Source organism: Saccopteryx leptura, chromosome 12, assembly GCF_036850995.1.
Source record: "Saccopteryx leptura isolate mSacLep1 chromosome 12, mSacLep1_pri_phased_curated, whole genome shotgun sequence".
Taxonomy (NCBI): Eukaryota; Metazoa; Chordata; class Mammalia; order Chiroptera; family Emballonuridae; genus Saccopteryx; species Saccopteryx leptura.
In genome coordinates this window covers 39,248,462-39,269,250 of record NC_089514.1, presented here as the reverse complement: position 1 = coordinate 39,269,250, position 20,789 = coordinate 39,248,462, and the positions used below count along the sequence as shown (strand labels likewise).

The window sequence follows — 20,789 nt, the reverse complement described above, 5'->3', positions numbered from 1 at the left end:
AGAAGCATCAATCATTAGTTTTTCGTTGCACATAATAACACCTTAATTGTTCATTGATTGTTTTCTCATATGTGCCTTGACGGCGGGCCTTCAGCAGACCGAGTAACCCCTTGCTTGAGCCAGCAAGCTTGGGCTCAAGCTGGTGAGCTTTTTGCTCAAACCAGATGAGCCCGCGCTCAAGCTGGCGACCTTGGGGTCTCGAACCCGGGTTTTCCGCATCCCAGTCTGATGCTCTATCCCCTGCGCCACCGCCCAGTCAGGCTTATTATCCTTTTAATGACTGCAGAATTTGTTGTAAAGTTCTGTTTTCTGGTTGGTGATTTATATCTTCTCTCTTTTTTAACTTTTCAATCTTGCTAGAGGTTCCCTGATCTTTTTTGTTTGGTTGGTTTGGTTTTTAAATTTTTCCATTGATATGGGGCGGGGAGAGAGAGAAGTATCAACTCGTTATTCCATTGCTTCCTCCCTGCATGTTCCCTGACCGAGGATCGACCCATGACCTTGGCACACTGGGACGATGCTTTGTTCTCTGAGCCACCCAGCCAGGGCCGTTCCCTGACCTTCTGAATGGCTTACAGTTTTATTCTCTACTAACAGTACTAGTGCCAGGGATATGGTGTGGTATTTGTAAGTCTTTGTGCTTTCTTTCAGTTTAGAATTTTAAAGCTTTTAAGTTTCTGGTTCACTTTTAACTCCATTATAATAATTTTTTTTCTATTATTAGCCCAGTTGCTTTCTTCTGATTTCTATTTAAAATACAGCAACTACTCCAATAATCTATGTTTCTACCTTAGAGAACTAGAAAAAGAAGAATAAATTAAATCCAACATAAGCAGAAGAAAAGACGTAAGAATTAGAGCAGAAATCAATGAATTGGAAGAGGAAATCAGTAGAGAAAATATATGAAACTAAAATCTGATTCTCTGAAAAGATCAATAAACTTGATAAGCCTTTAGCCAAATAGGAAAAAAAAAAAAGAGATGATCTTCTAATATACAGCATGGTAATTTTAGTTAACAATACTGTGTTATATACCTAAAAGTTGCTAAGAGAATAGATCTTAAATGTTGTCACCACAAAAGAGAAAATGGTAACTATGTGAGATGATGGAGGTGTTGACCCTATTGTGGTAGTCTCTTTTTGCAGTATATAAGATATCAAATCACAATGTCATCATATACCGTAAGCTCTCCCAAACTTATATGACAGTTATAGCTCAATTAAGCTGGAAAATGAAATAGAAAAAAATTTTTGAATTGATCATAACATCAAAGAAGGTTGTGATAGAATTTGCATTTTATTTTTTACTTATTTAACTTCTTTTCAAAGCAATTTCTTATTTTTAATATTAGTATAAATGAAGGTTGGAGTCGGGGTGGGGAAATGCCCCTTTTGGTGTTTATATTCTTGAGATTGAGTTGTCATCTGTTAACCTTTAATGTGGTTATGTAATACTTGAGTACTGCTATTAAATCGAGGAAGCTGGAACCTCCTGCTTTGTCGACTATTATGTGTTTCTTTTGCTAGACTTGAGTAGTTAGGAATATTTTTCCCCCACTTATCCTGTAGTGCTCTCTTACAACTTCCGGAACCCATGTTTTCACTACTTCCTGTTAGTTTACTTTATATTAAATGTCACTTACCATAGCATGATTTTTTTTTAATTTATTTTTTTACAGAGACAGAGTCAGAGTGAGGGATAGACAGGGACAGACAGGAACAGAGAGATGAGAAGCATCAATCATTAGTTTTCCATTGCGCATTGCGACACCTTAGTTGTTCATTGATTGCCTTCTCATATGTGCCTTGACCGTGGGCCTTCAGCAGACCAAGTAACCCCTTGCTTGAGCCGGCGACCTTGGGTCCAAGCTGGTGAGTTTTTGCTCAAACCAGAGAGCCCGTGCTCAAGCTGGTGACCTTGGGGTCTCGAACCTGGGTCCTCAGCATCCCAGTCTGACGCTCTATCCACTGCGCCACCACCGGGTCAGGCCCATAGTGTGATTCTTGAGTTCCAGGTGTGTGCCCCCCCCCCTCGCTTTACTGAGCTCTAATTGTCATATAACGCTGTGTAGTGAATATCTGATTGATGAAGTTTAATCTGTGTGGTTGCCACAGTGAGAGGGACTATCTCTGTGGTTGACTATATTGTGAGTTCTTACATGGTAATTATTTTGTAGGGGAGTGGAAAATCCACGTTAGCCAAGGCAGTCTGTAAAGAAGCATCTGACATGTTGGACGCCCATGTGGAGACAGTCAACTGTAAAGCTTTACGAGGTATGGACAGGGTAGCATCCTACGTACATCCCTTTTTTGGTAGAAAGGCAGAAATGTTATTGTTTAACACTGTTAATCTAATATATACAAATGTCTAATTTTAAATTCTTTAGAAATTTTAAATCTTTGGCTGGCTTTCTACTGTTTTTAATGAAATTTTTAAAACTCCATATTTAATGGAGGCCTGTTTTTTTTCTAACCAAAACCTTTTGTAGACCCTATTCTGCCCTGAAATAACATTAAACCGCTTGCTGTCTTCTGTCTTAAGGAAAAAGGCTTGAAAACATACATAGAACCCTAGAGGCAGCTTTCTCGGAGGCAACATGGAGGCAGCCGTCTGTCGTGCTGCTAGATGACCTGGATCTCATTGTTGGCCTGCCTGCGGCCCCGGAGCATGAGCGCAGTCCAGAGGCAGTGCAGAGCCAGCAGCTGGCACATGGTAATGGAAGTGTCTGCTCATGGTTTCAAGCCTTTTTTTTTTTTTTAATTCAGTGAGAGGAGGGCAAACAGGAAAGACAGACTACCACATGTGCCCCAACTGGAATGCACCTAGCAAAACCACTAGGGGGTGATGCTCTGGCCATCTGGGGCATTGCTCCGTTGCTCAGCAACCAAGCTCCTCTTAGCGCCTGAGGAGGCATCCTCAGTGCCCAAGGCCAACTTGCTCCAATTGAGCCATGACTGTGGGAGAGGAAGAAAGAGAGAAGCGAGAGGGGGAGGGGTGGAGAAAGCAGATGGGCGCTGCTTCTGTGTGTTCTGACTGGCAATTGAACCCGGAACATCCACATGCCAGGTTGATGCCTTACCACTGAGCCAGCTGGCCAGGGCCAGGCCTTTTTCTTTTGTCAGGCAGCATTTTTCATCTGAATGGTAAATCTGCTGTCTTCAAAGATAGAATGTATGCTATGTTATCTATTGCATTTGAGCTTCTGATAGCATTCCACAGTTGTTCTGTATCACCACAAATCCTAGAATAGAAGCAGTGTGGAAGTTCTGCAACTTTGTGATCAGTCTTTAAGGACTTTTCCTTCTCCTGTACTGATTAGAAATGGCTTAATTGTACAAATTTACTTTTTTTTTTAAAAGATTTTATTTATGCCCTGGCCGGTTGGCTCAGCGGTAGAGCGTCGGCCTAGCGTGCGGAGGACCCGGGTTCGATTCCCGGCCAGGGCACATAGGAGAAGCGCCCATTTGCTTCTCCACCCCTCCGCCGCGCTTTCCTCTCTGTCTCTCTCTTCCCCTCCCGCAGCCAAGGCTCCATTGGAGCAAAGATGGCCCGGGCGCTGGGCATGGCTCTGTGGCCTCTGCCTCAGGCGCTAGAGTGGCTCTGGTCGCAATATGGCGACGCCCAGGATGGGCAGAGCATCGCCCCCTGGGGGGCAGAGCACCGCCCCTGGTGGGCATGCCGGGTGGATCCCGGTCGGGCGCATGCGGGAGTCTGTCTGACTGTCTCTCCCTGTTTCCAGCTTCAGAAAAATGAAAAAAAAAAAAAAAAAAAAAAAAAGATTTTATTTATTAATTTGAGAGAGAGGAGAGAGAGAGAAGGGCTGGGGGGGGGGGGGGGAGAAGGGAACATCAGTTGTTAGTAGTTACTTCTCATATGTGCCATGACCAGGCAAACCCAGGGTTTTGAACCGGCTACCTCAGTGTTCTAGGTTAATGCTTTATCCACTGCGCCACCACAGGTCAGGCCAGATTTACTCTTGCTTTGTTCAACAGGTACTGGTAACACTTGTGCATAATCTGTATATTTTCTTTTCTTTTTTTTACAGATAAGAAGTGGGGTGGGGGAGATGAGAAACATTAACTTAGTTACTTCACTTTAGTTGTTCATGGATTGCTTCTCATACGTACCTTGACTGGGGCTGGGTTGGGGGAGTTCTCAAGCCAGCAACCTTGGGCGTCAAGCCAGTGACCTTAGGATCATGTTGATGATCCATGCTCAAGCCCACAACCCTGCACTCAAGCTGGCAAGCCTGCTCTCAAGTTGATGAGCCCACGCTCAGCTGGCAACCTTAGGGTTTAGAACCCAGGCCTTCATTGTCCTGGGCTAACTTCCCATCCACTGCGCCACCACCAATTGGGCTTTTTTCTTTAATTAAATTTTATTGGGGTGACACTAGTTATAATTATACAGGTATCAGGTGCGCATTCTACAACACATCTCTATGCAGTGTATTGTGTATCCATGCCCTCAAGTCTTCATTACCACTTATCCCACCTATACCCTCCTCCACCTTCCCCACACCCTTCGGCACACAATCCATTTTTAAAGTCTAGGAGAGTGATGAAGAGGAAACAAAGTTTTAGTTCAGAATACTGGTGGTAACTGACATTTGTTTCCCTGGTCAGTTAGCTCAGTCAGTAAGAGCATTGCCCCGAAACACTATAGTTATTGGTTCAATCCCCATTAAGCCTCCGTCTCTCTCTCCTTTCCTCTTTCTCCCCTTAACCCTCTCTCCATCTCTCCCTTCCCCCCTCTCTGCCCCTCCCCCTCCTTCCCTCCCTCACTTCCTCCCTCCCTCCTTCTTCCCCTGTCCCCCTCTTTTCCTCTCTGTCCCTCCCTCTCTCTTTCTCCCTCTTTCCCTCTCTCCTTCCTCCCCTCTTTCTCCCCCTCCCTCTCTTTCTCCCTTTTCCTCTCTCCCTCTCTTCTCTCTCCTCTCTCCTCTCTATGTCTCTTTAAAAAAAATAATAAATAATAGTGGTAGCTGCCATGTGTTTAGCGGCCTTTCCAGGCTAGGGATTGCTTTGTACTCTACATGCAGATATTCTCCTGGTTTTACAGGTGGGCAAGTAGAAATTCAAAGGATAGGTCATTTGAGCAGGTGACACAACTAGGAGGAGGTGGGCTGGATTGACTCTACTTGGAGTGTTACAGAGAGCACATACCCCAAACGGAGGTGGTGAGGGCTTAAAGAGTTATCAGGGTAGGCTTCTTGGAGGAGTTGATAACTAAGATGAGTTTTGATTGAGGACTAGAAATTAGCATAAAGCAGCTTAAAGCTAATGAAGAACCAAAGGAATGTCCACAGCTAAAGGCACAGTGGTACAAAAATCATAGTATATTCAGGAATAACCCATGACTGGAGCTTAGAATTCAACGAGAGAGCTGGGGGCAGGAGCACTAGACGATTTGGCAGCATTTTCAGCTGCTGCAAGGTTTTTGATACAAAAATGCAACCGCAGTGGCTTGGGTTATTATAAATTAATGTTTCTCACACATTTTGAACCCTATAGCGTTTGCAAGACGTGAGTGTAGTGTTTAAGGAAATGCTGCAGATTTCTAGGTTAGGACTCAGATATATTACTAATGCCTGGTTCATTTTTTACCTTATTCCAACCAAACCTGCAGGACCTGGGGTGGAAAGAGATTGTTCAGGAAGTTCTAGGAATGTGAGACATATTTTGCTTTATTACCGGAGTATATACTATGGAAGTTCATTATCCTTTCGTAATATTAATTTCAGAGACTCCTTTTCATTTACTTTGTAAGATTCAGAAGTAAGAATCTCGGTAGGCATTGTTCTGAGCATACAGTGCCTTCTGTTCCCCCTCCATTAGATTGGTTAGCGCCTGGCCAAAAACTTCAGCTGCTTAATAGATAAGTCAGTGACTGAATGAAGATGTGATCTTTAAAAGGTGTGCAGGAGCCTAACCATTCAGACTTTATCTTGCAGCACAACTTAGGCTATCATTTTTATGAATGTATAATTTAAAATATTTGTGTTTCTATTTACTAAGCTTTTATACTCTATTGCTTAATTCTAGCTTTGAATGATATTTTGAAAGAGTTCATTTCCATGGGAAGCTTGGTCGCACTGATCGCCACCAGCCAGTCTCCGCACTCTCTGCACCCTTTGCTTGTTTCTGCCCGAGGACCTCACATATTCCAGTGTGTCCAGCATATCCAGCCTCCGGATCAGGTACGCTGCTTGTGAAGAGTGTTGAAGTGCAGCCTTTATGTAAATCAGTTTTAATTTTTATTAATGATTGGTGGCTTGAAACTTATGCTTATGTTAATGATGTTAAAAATATTTGAAAAGGTGACGTTTGGTGCGTACTGTGCTTAGAAACAGTTTGCATTTATAACTGTCTACAATGTTACTGTGTACTTTCTGAGGAAATGGCTTTTTTGAAAACAGCATTTCTTCTTTTTTTAAACTAAAGTTTTCTTTTTTATTCCATTTAAAAAGAAACCAAAAAAAAAAGAAACAAAAACCCTGAAAATTTGGAACTGCTTCAATTTTTCATTGGTGAAATCTGTAAATACATCATGGAAATTAGAATTTTTTTCAGTTTTATTGAGGTGTAATTGACAAAATTGTATGTATTTAAAGAGTACAACATGATGATTTGATACACTTTGTGAAAGAAATATTTGCTACAATCAGCTTAACACATCCATCACCTCATATAATTACCCTTTTAAAATTATTATTTATCTTTTTGTGATAGATCAAAGAGAGAGAGAGGACAGATAGGAAGGGAAAGAGATGAGAAGCATTAATTCTTTGTTGCGGCACCTTAGTTGTTCATTGATTGCTTTCTCATACATGCTTTGACCATAGGGCTACAGCAGAGTGAGCAACCCCTTTGCTCAAGCCAGTAACCTTGGGCTCAAGCCAGCTACTGTGGATGGGTTCAAGCTGGTGAGCTATGCTCAAAACAGATGAGCCCACACTCAAGCCGGCGACTTTGGGATTTTGAACCTGGGTCCTCTATGTCCCAGTCTGATGCTCTATCCACTGTGCTACCGCCTGGCCAGGCACCCTTTTTAAATTATTTTTAAAAAAAAATTTTAATTGATTTGAGAAAGAGATAAAGAAACATCGATATGATGTTTGATTTATTTTGCATTCAGTGGTTGATTGTGCCCTGACCGAGATCAAACCCACAATCTTGGGGTATTGGGACATCGCTCTGACCAACTGAGCTAACCAGCCAGGGCTGTAATTACCTTTTTAAAGACATTTTTAATGAGAAAGAGCAGTGAGATACAAATAGATGTCTTTTAAAAATTTGATTAACTATACTTTTTTTTTTTTAATCAGCACTAATACTCTGTATCCACTAAGATTTCAGCATCTCACTCCAGTGTGTGGGTCTTATCTCACACCACTAGGCTTCATGGACACTGGCTTGGTGTCCCGCCATTCAGCTCACTTCTGACACTGTTTTCCTGGAGATACAGTCAGATCCCCCAGGTTAGAAGCTGAGCCCCACAAGACAACCCTCCACTTCTGGTGTCAGTTTCAAGTCCAGGTTGTAACCTGCACTTCTGACTGGATAAATCAGAGGTCCCCACAACCCCCTCCTTGGGTTTGATTAATTTGCTAGAGTAGCTCACACAATTCAGAAAACTTTTACTTACCAGTTTATTACAAAGGATGTAAATCAACAGCCAGATGAATTGATACACAGAAGAGCTTCTGTCCTGTGGAGTTGGGGCCCAGCACCTTGGCACATGAAAGTGTCTGGTTCACCAAAGGAAGTCTCTGAATCCCCTCCTTTGGGGTGTACGGAGGCCTCACTGCACTGGCATGATGGATTAGCATTGACTGCTGGCAATTGATTCAGCCTCCAGCCCCTCTTCTCTTTTTGCAAGTCAGGGGTGGGGCTGGAAGTTTCAACCCTCTATTTACAGTTGGTTCCCCTGGCAACCAGCACCTATCCCTAGGTGCTTTCCAGAAGTCACCTGGTTAACATATACTCAGATGTGATTAAAAGGGGTTTGTTATGAATATCCAGACAACTTTATCACTCTTACCACTTAGAAAATTCTGAGGATTTTAGGAAGTCTGCTAGAAATGAGAACAAAGACCAAATATCTATTTCATATTATAAATCACAGTATCACAGGCTCATGTGGCACATTATCCCCTTTGGGGACCCAAGTTTATAACAGTATCAGTGACAATGGCTCATATGGGACTGGCAAGCACATTTTAACATCTTGTTTAAAATTCTTATCTGACATCTACCCTAAATACTAAGACCCTGTGCTAATTAATGTTAATGAAGAATAGTATTATACCTGTTATTAAGCATAACAGACTGATAGTGGTATTAGTCATTGAATATGTTTTTAGAAATAAGTTTTATATATAGGAACAAAAAAAAGGAGCCAGATTTTATTTAAAAGCCTTCTTACTGAAGAAAAATAGCAATGATTTATCAGTGTGATTTAAAAAAAATAACTTACTAAGCTATAATTGAAGAAAACAGACTCCTTATTTCAAATGTCTGATTTGATCACTTTTATCCTATGTATATGCCATGACACATAAGCATGGTTAGGATAGCAGACGTTGCCATCGCTCCAGAAGCCTCCTAGTGTTCCTTTGCAGTCTCTTCTCTACCCATCTGCAGACAGCCCGCAATCTGCTTCCTGTCACTGTGCATTATGCCAGCCTGATAGTTTTAAAAACATCTGTACAAAATTTACAGCCAAGCAAAATTAAAAATTTGAATTTTGTTTTCTCTTTAGGTACAAAGATGTGAAATTCTGCATAATGTAATAAAAAATAAACTGGAGTCTGATATAAACAAGTTCACTGATCTTGACCTGCAGCGTATAGCTAAAGAAACTGACGGGTTTGTGGCCAGAGATTTTACAGTGCTTGTGGATCGAGCTGTCCATTCTCGTCTCTCTCATCAGAATATAGCCACGAGGGAAGGTATGCTTTACTACGAAACCCAAAATTTAGAATCTTCATTTCATGATGGAGAAATGCATTGTTGTCAGGCAAGAATTAAATATATTCCATTTTAATTTCCAAATACATAGTTATTTGAGTAGAAAATTGGCATTGCCAGCTAAATTGATGGCATATTTTGAAAATTTATACACAGATATGACTACCAAAAGTTGTGTTTATTTTTAAACAGAGTTAGTTCTAACAACATTGGACTTCCAAAAGGCTCTCCAAGGATTTGTTCCGGCATCTCTGCGAAACGTCAACCTGCATAAACCTCGGGACCTGGGCTGGGATAGGATTGGTGGGTTACATGAAGTTCGGCAGATACTTGTGGATACTATCCAGTTACCAGCCAAGGTACTTAAGTAATCAAGTACTTACTTGGAGAAGAACCACTAAATATATTGGCTTTAGCTTTATGTGTCAACCTGCCCAATTTCAGTTTGGTTCAACAAGTATTTGCTTAGTTACCAAAGAAATATCCAGCATTATTTTTGGTATGCTAAATTTTTTGAAGATTTAAAAAATGCTTGATATATTCCTTGCTCATAAAGAAAGAAACTTATAAAGAAAAATGGGGTGTTATTTGCATTAAATGCATTTTGATGTTAATTTTATAATTCTTATGTTTTGGCTGACTCAGGTGTATTAAAGCAAAATGAACTGTGAGGTGGGGTTTGAACAGAAATGTAGACATGAGCTGGAGGTGGGAGAGCCATGCAGGTCCCATACAGATGGTGAAGCCGGATCTCCAGGCTCTGGGTGTCGGTTCTGGACAGGCAGAGTTATCAAGCAGCCTAGATCGGGCCAATGGCAGGATAAGGGGAAAGGCGGATTGTTCTTCAGATTAGACGGTAGAGTTGGGGGTAGTGTGTTTGAATCGGAAACCTAGAGGTAAGGGTCGTTGCATGGGAGCAGGGACCCATGCCCAGAGAAGAGAACTGGGTGAGGTGAGGAAGGACCTCCATTAATAGAACCAGGTGGGAGATGTTACTGTTATCATTACACAGCTTTCCTGTTGCTTTTTTTCTTTGAATATATGTAGCTGTTATAACTTGCCCATGAACCATACAAGTGGAATGCAGTATACTTGTAAAAGATTGGTTTTTATTTTCTTACTGTAGTACTATAATGTAAAAGAAAAAAAAAAGGAAAAAATGCAAAGAAATTCGATGGAGCTACATGCATTTTATGTAGAATGTGTTCCATGGTCCAACGGGGAAAAATCTAAGATATAAGATAGTTCCTTTGAGTTCATTTATTATTTTGAGTAGTAATTTTATTTTCTAGTAACTTTATTTGTATTGTTCAGTTAATAAAAGTGGCAGTTACATCATCTGAATACTTTTTTCTATACATTAATCTTTGGCTGCTGTTAAGTCCTTTATTTTAGATCTGAGCTGTCATATTTTTGTATTTTTCAGTACCCAGAGTTATTTGCAGACTTGCCCATACGACAGAGAACAGGAGTGCTGTTGTACGGCCCTCCCGGCACAGGGAAAACCTTGCTAGCGGGAGTAGTTGCACGGGAGAGTGGGATGAACTTCATTAGTGTCAAGGTATGTTTTGTGTTTATTTTTCTTTTTATTGAGATAAAATTTATATAACATAATTATTTTAAAGCATACAGTTCATTGGCATTTAATGCGATCACAATGCAGCGTAAACACCACCTCTATCTAGTTTCAAAACTTTTTCATCTCATTCCCTATTTTTTCTGTCCTCTGGTGCAACCACTAATCTGTTCTCTGTCTTTGGATTTGCCTGTTCTGGACAGGTCAGATAAAGGGAGTCATGACATATGTCACCTGTTGTGTCTGGCTTCTTTCAGTTAGTGTAACCCCCATGTTTTCAAGGTTCATCCAAATTATAGCATGTCCTTTAGTCCTTCTTATGCCTGAGTGATCCTCCATTGTGTGGATGTGCCATAGCTTGTCTAGTCATCACTGGTAAACACTTGGGTTGTTTGCTTCACCTTTGGCTACTATGAATAATGCTATAAATTGTGTCCGAATTTCTGTGTGGAAATGTTTTCATTTCTCTTGAATGTATACACCTTGGAGTGTAATTGCCGGGCGATACAGTAATTGTATGTGTAACTTTCTGCGGAACTGCCGAACTGTTTTTCACAGCAGTTGCACCATTTTACATTCTCACCGGCATTGCCCAAGGGTGCCTCTTTCTCCACTTATTCACCAACACCATATAGGTTTTTTGATTGTGGGTTAGTCTAATATTTGGAAAGCCAGTAGGAGCATTTATTAGTAAAAGCGATGAGGCAGGAAGCTGGGGTTTTCATGGTTGTTATTTGTTGGCTGTGTTTCACCTTTGCTTATGTGAGTTTTTTCAGATATAGGGTGAGTGTGATAATTAAGGGGCATGCTAGCATCTGTCATAGTCCATGGGCAATGAATGTCTCATAGTCCACCACTCTTGAGTCTGGTAGTTTAGTTGTACAGTTTCAGTATCTGATAATATCAGTTTACCAAAGAGTGATTAGATTACAGGCAGAGGAACCATATATTGTAACTTGACTCAAAATTGATTTGTAATTTGAAAGCCAGTTTAGCTATTTGCAATTGAGTTATACCATCATTCTTTTATCATGTGTTTTTTTGTGAGCTGGTTACACAGGTCCTCTTGCAATTGTGGAGAAACAGTGTAACGTGAATTTCCCTGTCTTTTTTTTTTTTTTTTTTTTGTATTTTTCTGAAGTTGGAAACAGGGAAGCAGTCAGACAGACTCCTGCATGCGCCCAATCGGGATCCACTTGGCATGCCCACCAGGGGGCGATGCTCTGCCCCTCTGGGGCGTTGCTCTGTTGCAACCAGAGCCATTCTAGTGCCTAAGGCAGAGGCCACAGAGCCATCCTTAGCGCCCAGGCCAACTTTGCTCCAATGGAGCCTTGGCTGCGGGAGTAGAAGAGAGAGACAGAGAGGAAGGAGAGGGGGAGGGGTGGAGAAGCAGATGGGTGCCTCTCCTGTGTGCCCTGGCCGGGAATCGAACCCGGGACTCCTGCACACCAGGCCGACGCTCTACCACTGAGCCAACTGACCAGGGCTCCCTGTCTTTTTTTCTAGGTTCTGGAGTAACTGTAACCATGCTTTTCTTTTTTCACTTGTCACTAGAATGTAGTTTCATATTTTTTAAAAAACATAATTTTTAAGGTTAAAGCTTGTGAAGATTGTATTTTAGATCGTTCCATTAGGGAGAACATCTTACCTCTTTAGTAAACCTTCAAATCACAATTTGGGGTGAATTCTCTATGAAGAGGTTTCAATAGAGAACTAATTCTGTCTAGGTGGGCCAGGGTCAGTCCTAGGAGGCATGTGTCAAAGACAGAGTTCTTTTACTGTTACTGGTATGTGTCCTTGTTCCTAATATTTCACCTTAGCTGTTTCTTGTTCTACCCTCTAAAGCAGCGGTTCTCAACCTGTAGGTCGCAACCCCAGCGGGGTCGCCTAAAGCCATCGGAAAATACATAATGCATATCAGGTATTTACATTCCGAATCATAACTGTAGCAAAATTACAGTTATGAAGTAGCCACCAAAATTATTTTTTGGTTTGGGGTCACCGCAACATGAGGAACTGTATTGCGGGGTCACGGCATTAGAAAGGTTGAGAATCACTGCTCTAAAGTTATCTGATTACATTAAGGAAATCTAATTAAATGCTAGTATATTAGCAGATATCCAGATGATGGCGTATTAGATATTCTTTATTTTGGTCACATATCCTGATCAGTATTTGGTCTTTTCTTTTTTTTTTTTTTTAAAAATAAATTTTTATTAATGTTAATGGGATGACATTAATAAATCAGGGTACATATATTCAAAGAAAACATGTCTAGGTTATCTTGTCATCAAATCATGTTGCATACCCCCCGCCCAGAGTCAGATTGTCCTCCGTCACCCTCTATCTAGTTTTCTCTGTGCCCCTCCCCCTCCCCCTAACTCTCTCCCTCCCTCCCTCCTGCATCCTCCCTCCCCCCACCCCTGGTAACCACCACACTCTTGTCCATGTCTCTTAGTCTCGTTTTTATGTTTCACCAATGTATGGAATCATGTAGTTCTTGTTCTTTTCTGATTTACTTATTTCACTCCGCACAATGTTATCAAGATCCCACCATTTTGCTGTAAATGATCTGATGTCATCATTTCTTATGGCTGAGTAGTATTCCATAGTGTATATGTGCCACATCTTCTTTATCCAGTCTTCTATTGAAGGGCTTTTTGGTTGTTTCCATGTCTTGGCCACTGTGAACAGTGCTGCAATGAACATGGGGCTACATGTGTCTTTACGTATCAATGTTTCTGAGGTTTTGGGGTATATACCCAGTAGAGGGATTGCTGGGTCATGAGGTAGTTCTATTTGCAGTTTTTTGAGGAACCAGCATACTTTCCTCCATAATGGTTGTACTACTTTACAGTCCCACCAACAGTGGATGAGAGTTCCCTTTTCTCCGCAGCCTCTCCAACATTTGCTATTACCCGTCTTGTTGATAATAGCTAATCTAACAGGGGTGAGGTGGTATCTCATTGTAGTTTTGATTTGCATTTCTCTAATAACTAATGAAGCTGAGCATCTTTTCATATATCTGTTGGCCATTTGTATTTCTTCCTGGGAGAAGTGTCTGTTCATGTCCTCTTCCCATTTTTTTATTGGATTGTTTGTTTGTTTGTTGTTGAATTTTATGAGTTCTTTGTAAATTTTGGATATTAGGCCCTTATCTGAGCTGTTGTTTGAAAATATCATTTCCCATTTAGTTGGCTGTCTGTTTATTTTTATATCAGTTTCTCTTGCTGAGCAAAAACTTTTTATTCTGATGTAGTCCCATTCATTTATCTTTGCCTTCACTTCTTTTGCCATTGGAGTCAGGTTCATAAAATGTTCTTTAAAACCCAGGTCCATGAGTTTAGTACCTATGTCTTCTTCTATGTACTTTATTGTTTCAGGTCTTATATTTAGGTCTTTGATCCATTTTGAATTAATTTTAGTACACGGGGACAGGCTGTAGTTGAGTTTCATTCTTTTGCATGTGGCTTTCCAGTTTTCCCAACACCATTTGTTGAAGAGGCTTTCTTTTCTCCATTGTGTGTTGTTGGCCCCTTTATCAAAGATTATTTGACCATATATATGTGGTTTTATTTCTGCACTTTCTATTCTGTTCCATTGGTCTGAGTGTCTGTTTTTCTGCCAATACCATGCTGTTTTGATTATCGTGGCCCTATAATATAGTTTAAAGTCAGGTATTGTAATGCCCCCAGCTTCATTCTTTTTCCTTAGGATTGCTTTGGCTATTTGGGGTTTTTTATAGTTCCATATAAATCTGATGATTTTTTGTTCCATTTCTTTAAAAAATGTCATAGGCATTTTGATGGGAATTGCATTAAATTTATATATTGCTTTGGGTAATATGGCCATTTTAATTATATTTATTCTTCCTATCCAAGAACAAGGAATATTTTTCCATCTCATTGTGTCTTTTTCTATTTCTATTAACAATGCCTTGTAGTTTTCGTTATATAGGTCCTTTACATTCTTTGTTATGTTTATTTCTAGGTATTTTATTTTTTTTGTTGCAATCGTGAAGGGGATTATTTTTTTGAGTTCGTTTTCTAATATTTCATTGTTGGCATATAGAAAGGCTATGGACTTTTGTATGTTAATTTTGTATCCTGCGACCTTACTGTATTGGTTTATTGTTTCTAGTAATCTTTTTGTGGAGTCCTTTGGGTTTTCGATGTATAGGATCATATCATCAGCAAAAAGTGATACCTTTACTTCTTCTTTTCCGATATGGATGCCTTTTATTTCTTTGTCTTGTCTGATTGCTCTGGCCAGAACTTCTAGCACCACGTTAAATAAGAGTGGAGAGAGTGGACAACCCTGTCTTGTTCCTGATTTAAGGTGGAAAGTTCTCAGTTTTATGCCATTTAATATGATGTTGGCTGATGGTTTATCATATATGGCGTTTATCATGTTGAGATATTTTCCTTCTATACCCATTTTGTTGAGAGTCTTAAACATAAAATTGTGTTGTATTTTATCGAAAGCCTTTTCTGCGTCTATTGATGAGATCATGTGGTTTTTGTTTTTTGTTTTGTTGATATGGTGTATTACGTTAACCGTTTTACGTATGTTGAACCATCCTTGAGATTCTGGGATGAATCCCACTTGATCATGATGTATTATTTTTTTAATATGTTGTTGTATTCGATTTGCCAGTATTTTGTTGAGTATTTTAGCATCTGTATTCATTAGAGATATTGGTCTGTAGTTTTCTTTCTTTGTGCTATCCTTGCCAGGTTTCGGTATGAGGGTTATGTTGGCCTCATAAAATGTGTTTGGAAGTATTGCTTCTTCTTCAATTTTTTGGAAGACTTTGAGTAGAATAGGAACCAAGTCTTCTTTGAATGTTTGATAGAATTCACTAGTATAACCATCTGGGCCTGGACTTTTATTTTTGGGGAGGTTTTTAATAGTTTTTTCTATTTCCTCCCTGCTGATTGGTCTGTTTAGGCTTTCTGCTTCTTCGTGACTCAGTCTAGGAAGGTTGTATTGTTCTAGGAATTTATCCATTTCTTCTAGATTGTTGTATTTGGTGGCATATAGTTTTTCATAGTATTCTACAATGATTCTTTGTATATCTATGATGTCTGTGGTGATCTCTCCTCTTTCATTTTGGATTTTATTTATTTGAGTCCTGTGCCTTTTTTCCTTGGTGAGTCTTGCCAAGGGTTTGTCAATTTTGTTGATTTTTTCAAAGAACCAGCTCCTTGTTTTATTGATTTTTTTCTATAGTTTTTCTGTTCTCTATTTCATTTATTTCTGCTCTGATTTATATTATCTCCTTTCTTCGGCTGGTTTTGGGTTGTCTTTGTTCTTCTTTTTCTAGTTCCTTAAGGTGTGAAGTTAAGTGGTTTACTTCGGCTCTCTCTTGTTTGTTCATATAGGCCTGAAGTGATATGAACTTTCCTCTTATTACTGCTTTTGCTGCATCCCAGAGATTCTGATATGTCGTATTTTCATTTGTCTGTATATATCTTTTGATCTCTGCGCTTATTTCTTCTTTGACCCATTCATTTTTTAGAAGTATGTTGTTTAGTTTCCTTCCACATTTTTGTGGGATTTTTTTCCTCTTTTTTGCAGTTGAATTCTAGTTTCAAGGCTTTATGATCAGAAAATATGCTTGGTACAATTTCGATTTTTCTGAATTTGCTGATATTGTCTTTGTGGCCCAACATATGGTCAATTCTTGAGAATGTTCCATGTACACTAGAGAAAAATGTATACTCTGTCGCTTTGGGATGAAGTGTCCTGTAGATGTCTATCATATCCAGGTGTTCTAGTATTTCGTTTAAGGCCACTATATCTTTATTGATTCTCTGTTTGGATGACCGATCTAGAGTCATCAATGGTGTATTGAGGTCTCCAAGTATGATTGTATTTTTGTCAGTTTTTGTTTTAAGGTCAATAAGTAGCTGTCTTATATATTTCGGTGCTCCTTGGTTTGGTGCATATATATTAAGGATTGTTATGTCTTCTTGATTCAGTGTCCCCTTAATCATTATGAAATGACCATTTTTGTCTCTGAGTACTTTTTCTGTCTTGTAGTCAGCATTATTAGATATGAGTATTGCTACACCTGCTTTTTTTGGGGTGTTGTTTGCTTGGAGTATTGTTTTCCAGCCTTTCACTTTGAATTTGTTTTTATCCTGTTGCTTAGATGTGTTTCTTGTAGGCAGCATACAGTTGGATTTTCTTTTTTAATCCATTCTGCTACTCTGTGTCTTTTTATTGGTAAGTTTAATCCATTTACATTTAGTATAATTATTGACACTTGTGGGTTCCCTATTGCCATTTTATAAATTGCTTTCTGTTAGTTTTGTATCTTGTTTGATTCTTCTCTTTTGTTTTTCTATCATTTGTTTTTGTTTGTTTGTATTCCATACTTCTTTCCTCTGTTGCTACCTTTTTTTTATTTTTTATTTTTTTAATTTATTCATTTTAGAGAGGAGAGGGAGAGACAGAGAGAGAGAAGGGGGGGAAGAGCTGGAAGCATCAACTCCCATATGTGCCTTGACCAGGCAAGCCCAGGGTTTCGAACCGGTGACTTCAGCATTTCCAGGTCGAGGCTTTATCCACTGTGCCACCACAGGTCAGGCCTGTTGCTACCTTTTTTAAGTCAAGTGTTTTTGTGGTGGTTTTTTCAAGGGTGGTTACCATTAAGTAATGAAAAGGGTACCTACCATATTCATTGTAGTACCCTATCTTATGAGTATTTCTGCGCTTCATCGTCCTTTGCTACTGTTAATCTTCATCCTTTCCCCCCTTTTTTTTCTTTTGTTGTCACAGTTTAAGTTTGGTTTTATTCTTTTCTTGATGGAGCTGTTACTTGTGGTTTTGTTTTCTTTTGTTCTTTGAATCTGGTTGGCAAACCCCCTTTAGTATTTCCTGGAGTGGGGGCTTTCTGATGATAAATTCCCTCATCTTTTCTGTATTTGTGAATGTTTTTATATCTCCTTCGTACTTGAAGGATAGCTTTGATGGTTATAGTATTCTTGGCTGAAAGTTCCTCTCTTTCAGGGCTTTAAATATTGGGGTCCACTCTCTTCTAGCTTGTAGAGTTTCTGCTGAGAAATCTGATGATAATCTAATAGGCCTTCCTTTATATGTTGTACTCTTCTTTTCCCTGGCTGCCTTGAGAATTTTTTCTTTGTCATTGGTTTGTGTCATCTTCATTATGATGTGCCTTGGAGTGGGTTTGTTGGGGTTAAGAAAACTCGGTGTTCTGTTTGCTTCTTGAATTTGAGGCTTTAGTTCTTTCCACAGGCTTGGGAAGTTCTCATCTATTATTTGTTTGAGTATATTCTCCATTCCATTTTCTTTCTCTTCTCCCTCTGATATACCTATTATTCTTATGTTATTCTTTCTGATGGAGTCAGACAATTCCTGTAGGGCTTTCTCGTTTTTTATTATTTTTGAGTCTCTTTCTTCTTCTCTCTGTTGTGCCTCAAGTTGCTTGTCTTCTATTTCACTAATCCTATCTTCTATATGGGCTGTTCTATTAGCTAAGCTTGTTACCTTGTTTTTCAGCTCGTGAATTGAGTTTTTCATTTCTGTTTGATTTGTTTTTATAGTTTCAATTTCCTTGGTAATATATTCTTTGTGATCGTTGAGTTGTTTTCTGATCTCCCTAAATTGCCTTTCTGTGTTTTCTTGTATATCTCTGAGTATTTTTAAGATTTCTATTTTAAATTCTCTGTCATTTGGCTCCAAGGCTTCCAATATGTTAAATCTTTTCTCCATAGATTTTTCCACATCTATTTGTGTTACCTCTCTATCTTTTGTATCCATAATATTCGATTTCCTTTTTCTTATTGGCATCTGAGGGTGGTCTTGTTGATAGTATTAATTAGAATTAATAAAGAATAAAAAGGGGGGGGAAGGAAAACACCCCACAAAAAAAAACAGTAATAATTTATTATTTCCCCCTTTTTTCTTTCTTCCCTTCCCCTCCTCTCCCCTCCTTAGGGAAATATCGTGATGACCTGTGAATTATATTATGCTAGATGGAACAAAAACTGCCTATTACGGAGGGCCTGATTTGGGGTGAAGAGTTCAAGGGGCAAAAAAGGGAGTAGGGACCTACTAAATGGAAAAAAAAAAAGGAGAAAATCTTAGACAAGCATAAAATGATTTGCTTGTAAGTGATGGTCGACTAAGAGATATAATGAGAGGGGTAAGAGGGAAACAGAAAAAAGGAGAAAAAAATAATAATTAAAGAAGAAAAAAATAAAAATAATAAGTAAAAATCTGTTGTATTAAGTGGAGCGAAGACTAACTACAACGGAGACCTTGGGTTGGGAGGAATGCTAGTGAGTTAAAAAGCAATGTAAAAAGTACCCATAATGCCACAAAAACCAACAAACAAAGGAAAGCCAAAAACAAAAGCAAAAAAATAAAAAAAATAAAAATAAAACCAAAAAAAAACTTGAGTCCCAAATTAAATAATTTGTTCGTGATTGAGGATTGAATGGGAGGAAAAGTAAAAGGAGAAAAGAAGAAACGAATAGAAAGGAAAAAATAAGAAAAAGAGAGAAACGAAGGAAGAAAAAAAGGAAGAGAAAAAAAGACAAAAGGGGAGAGAGTGAGAGTTAAGGGTTTTGGAGTGTAACCCTAAAGGAGAGTAAGGATGAAGAAAAGAAATAAAATGTAGCACTCATGGGTAGTGTAGTTCAAGAAAAGGGAAGCATAAAATGGGCAGAGAGTAAAAGGACCGAGGTGAGGAAATAGAAATAATAATAAAGGCAATAAGATAGAAGAAACAACAACAACGAAGAATTAGTGGAACAAGTTATAAAGTCTGTGGATTTTTCTTGATTTTGAGAGGTTAACTTCTTCCTTTTTCTTTCCTCTCCCTCTTCCTGGTCAGTGATTCTGTACCCCAGGCTCTGCCCCTGTGTCACGCTTAGGTAGGGATTTGCAGTTGATGGGATTCTATGGCAATGTCATATAATTGGCTTTAGTCTCGCTGGTAGTCAAGGCTTGTTGGCGTTTGCAGAGTCCAACAATGAGAGAGTTTTCTTTCCTGGAGTCTCTCTCCTAGTCCCCCCTTCCTGAATTAGCAGCCTGGTGATCCAGCTATGAGGCTGCCACTGCTTCTGTCTGGGGAGTAAGAGGCTCAAAGAGCTGGGAAATCCCCACTCTATCCTCACTCAGCGCAAGGCTCTGGGTAAGGCTCTGGCAGTCAGAGCCTCCAGCGTAATCAGGTGGGGCTGGGAGTCAATTGTTGTCAAGGTGACTGTTCAGCACCTAGCATTCAGTTGGACCACTCAACCCAGGCTTTCCATACTTTGTAACCTATTTTGGCTGGGAAGAAGAGGCACTAGTCGCTGCTTGCTATATAGATCTTAATATCTGCCAAGTCCCTCTTGTTAGTGTATATCCCTGAATATGGAGGCTCTGTCAATCAGAAGTTGCCCCCGCCCCTTTAGCGAGAGGCACTGAAAAGTATCACGCCTCTTGTCTTGGATCGCTGAACTGAGAGAGATCCTATCAATTAGAGCCCCGTGGGTGCGCAGATTTCGTGGGTTAAGCTAATTTCAGTGATTGGATCCGCAGCTGTGCTCCAGAAAGTATTTCAGGCTGCCTGCGCGCCCCTCCCCCCAATGCTTGATTGTTAGCTTGAATGGCTGGGTGAGGTGCCCCGCCCACGGAGAGAATCTCCGGAATGGGGAAGACATCCTTAGCGCCCCTCCCAGACCGGGCACGTGGTGCGCGAGCGGTCTCTCAGGGTACACCGGTGGCTGGGGACCCTCACTCGCAGTGCGGGCCTCTGGGGACGCTGGTGGTGTAAGGGAGCTCGATCTGCGACCGGACCGCGGCACGGGGTGCGCGCACGGTTTCTCAGGGCACGCCGGCGGCCGCCAGCGCCCAGGCTGCCGCTCCCCGAGTGTGGGTGGGCAGTTGCACGCGTGGGTTGACTCACCACAGGCGTACTCCCTCCTCGGCTTGAATGAACGTCCGTGCGGTAGTTAGCTTCCTTCACACCGTCAGCTCTGACCCGTCTCTCAGATTCAAGTGATAACAGTCCTTTCGCTTTCAGTGTGTGTGGAACTCCGGAATGCTCCGAGGATAAATTTTTCTGTTTCTAGTTGATAAATTTGTTGAGATTTTGGGGAGATCTGTTGGACGCGCTGCTCACGGTGGCATTTCCGTGACGTCACCTATTTGGTCTTTTCAAGGTAGTGATTTTTCACTGGAGATCACTTTAAGGCCGATTTGATTGATTGATTGATTGATTGATTAA

The 20,789-nt window shown here is 40.2% G+C and overlaps 2 protein-coding genes across 5 annotated transcripts in view; both read left to right on the top strand.

The window, feature by feature from the left end:
• LOC136384220 (calaxin-like) overlaps positions 1-20,789 on the top strand; it is a 154,064-nt gene that overhangs the window by 48,545 nt on the left and 84,730 nt on the right. The gene's annotated exons all lie outside the window — the stretch shown is intronic.
• Positions 1-20,789, top strand: part of PEX1 (peroxisomal biogenesis factor 1) — a 67,685-nt gene that overhangs the window by 24,198 nt on the left and 22,698 nt on the right. For all 4 annotated transcript variants that reach the window (XM_066354367.1, XM_066354366.1, XM_066354365.1 and 1 more), the window contains exons 11-16: positions 2,178-2,274; positions 2,543-2,713; positions 6,043-6,197; positions 8,762-8,951; positions 9,163-9,329; positions 10,397-10,531. In XM_066354367.1, coding sequence (XP_066210464.1) covers positions 2,178-2,274; positions 2,543-2,713; positions 6,043-6,197; positions 8,762-8,951; positions 9,163-9,329; positions 10,397-10,531 — 915 coding nt within the window. The remainder of the gene's footprint in view (positions 1-2,177; positions 2,275-2,542; positions 2,714-6,042; positions 6,198-8,761; positions 8,952-9,162; positions 9,330-10,396; positions 10,532-20,789) is intronic.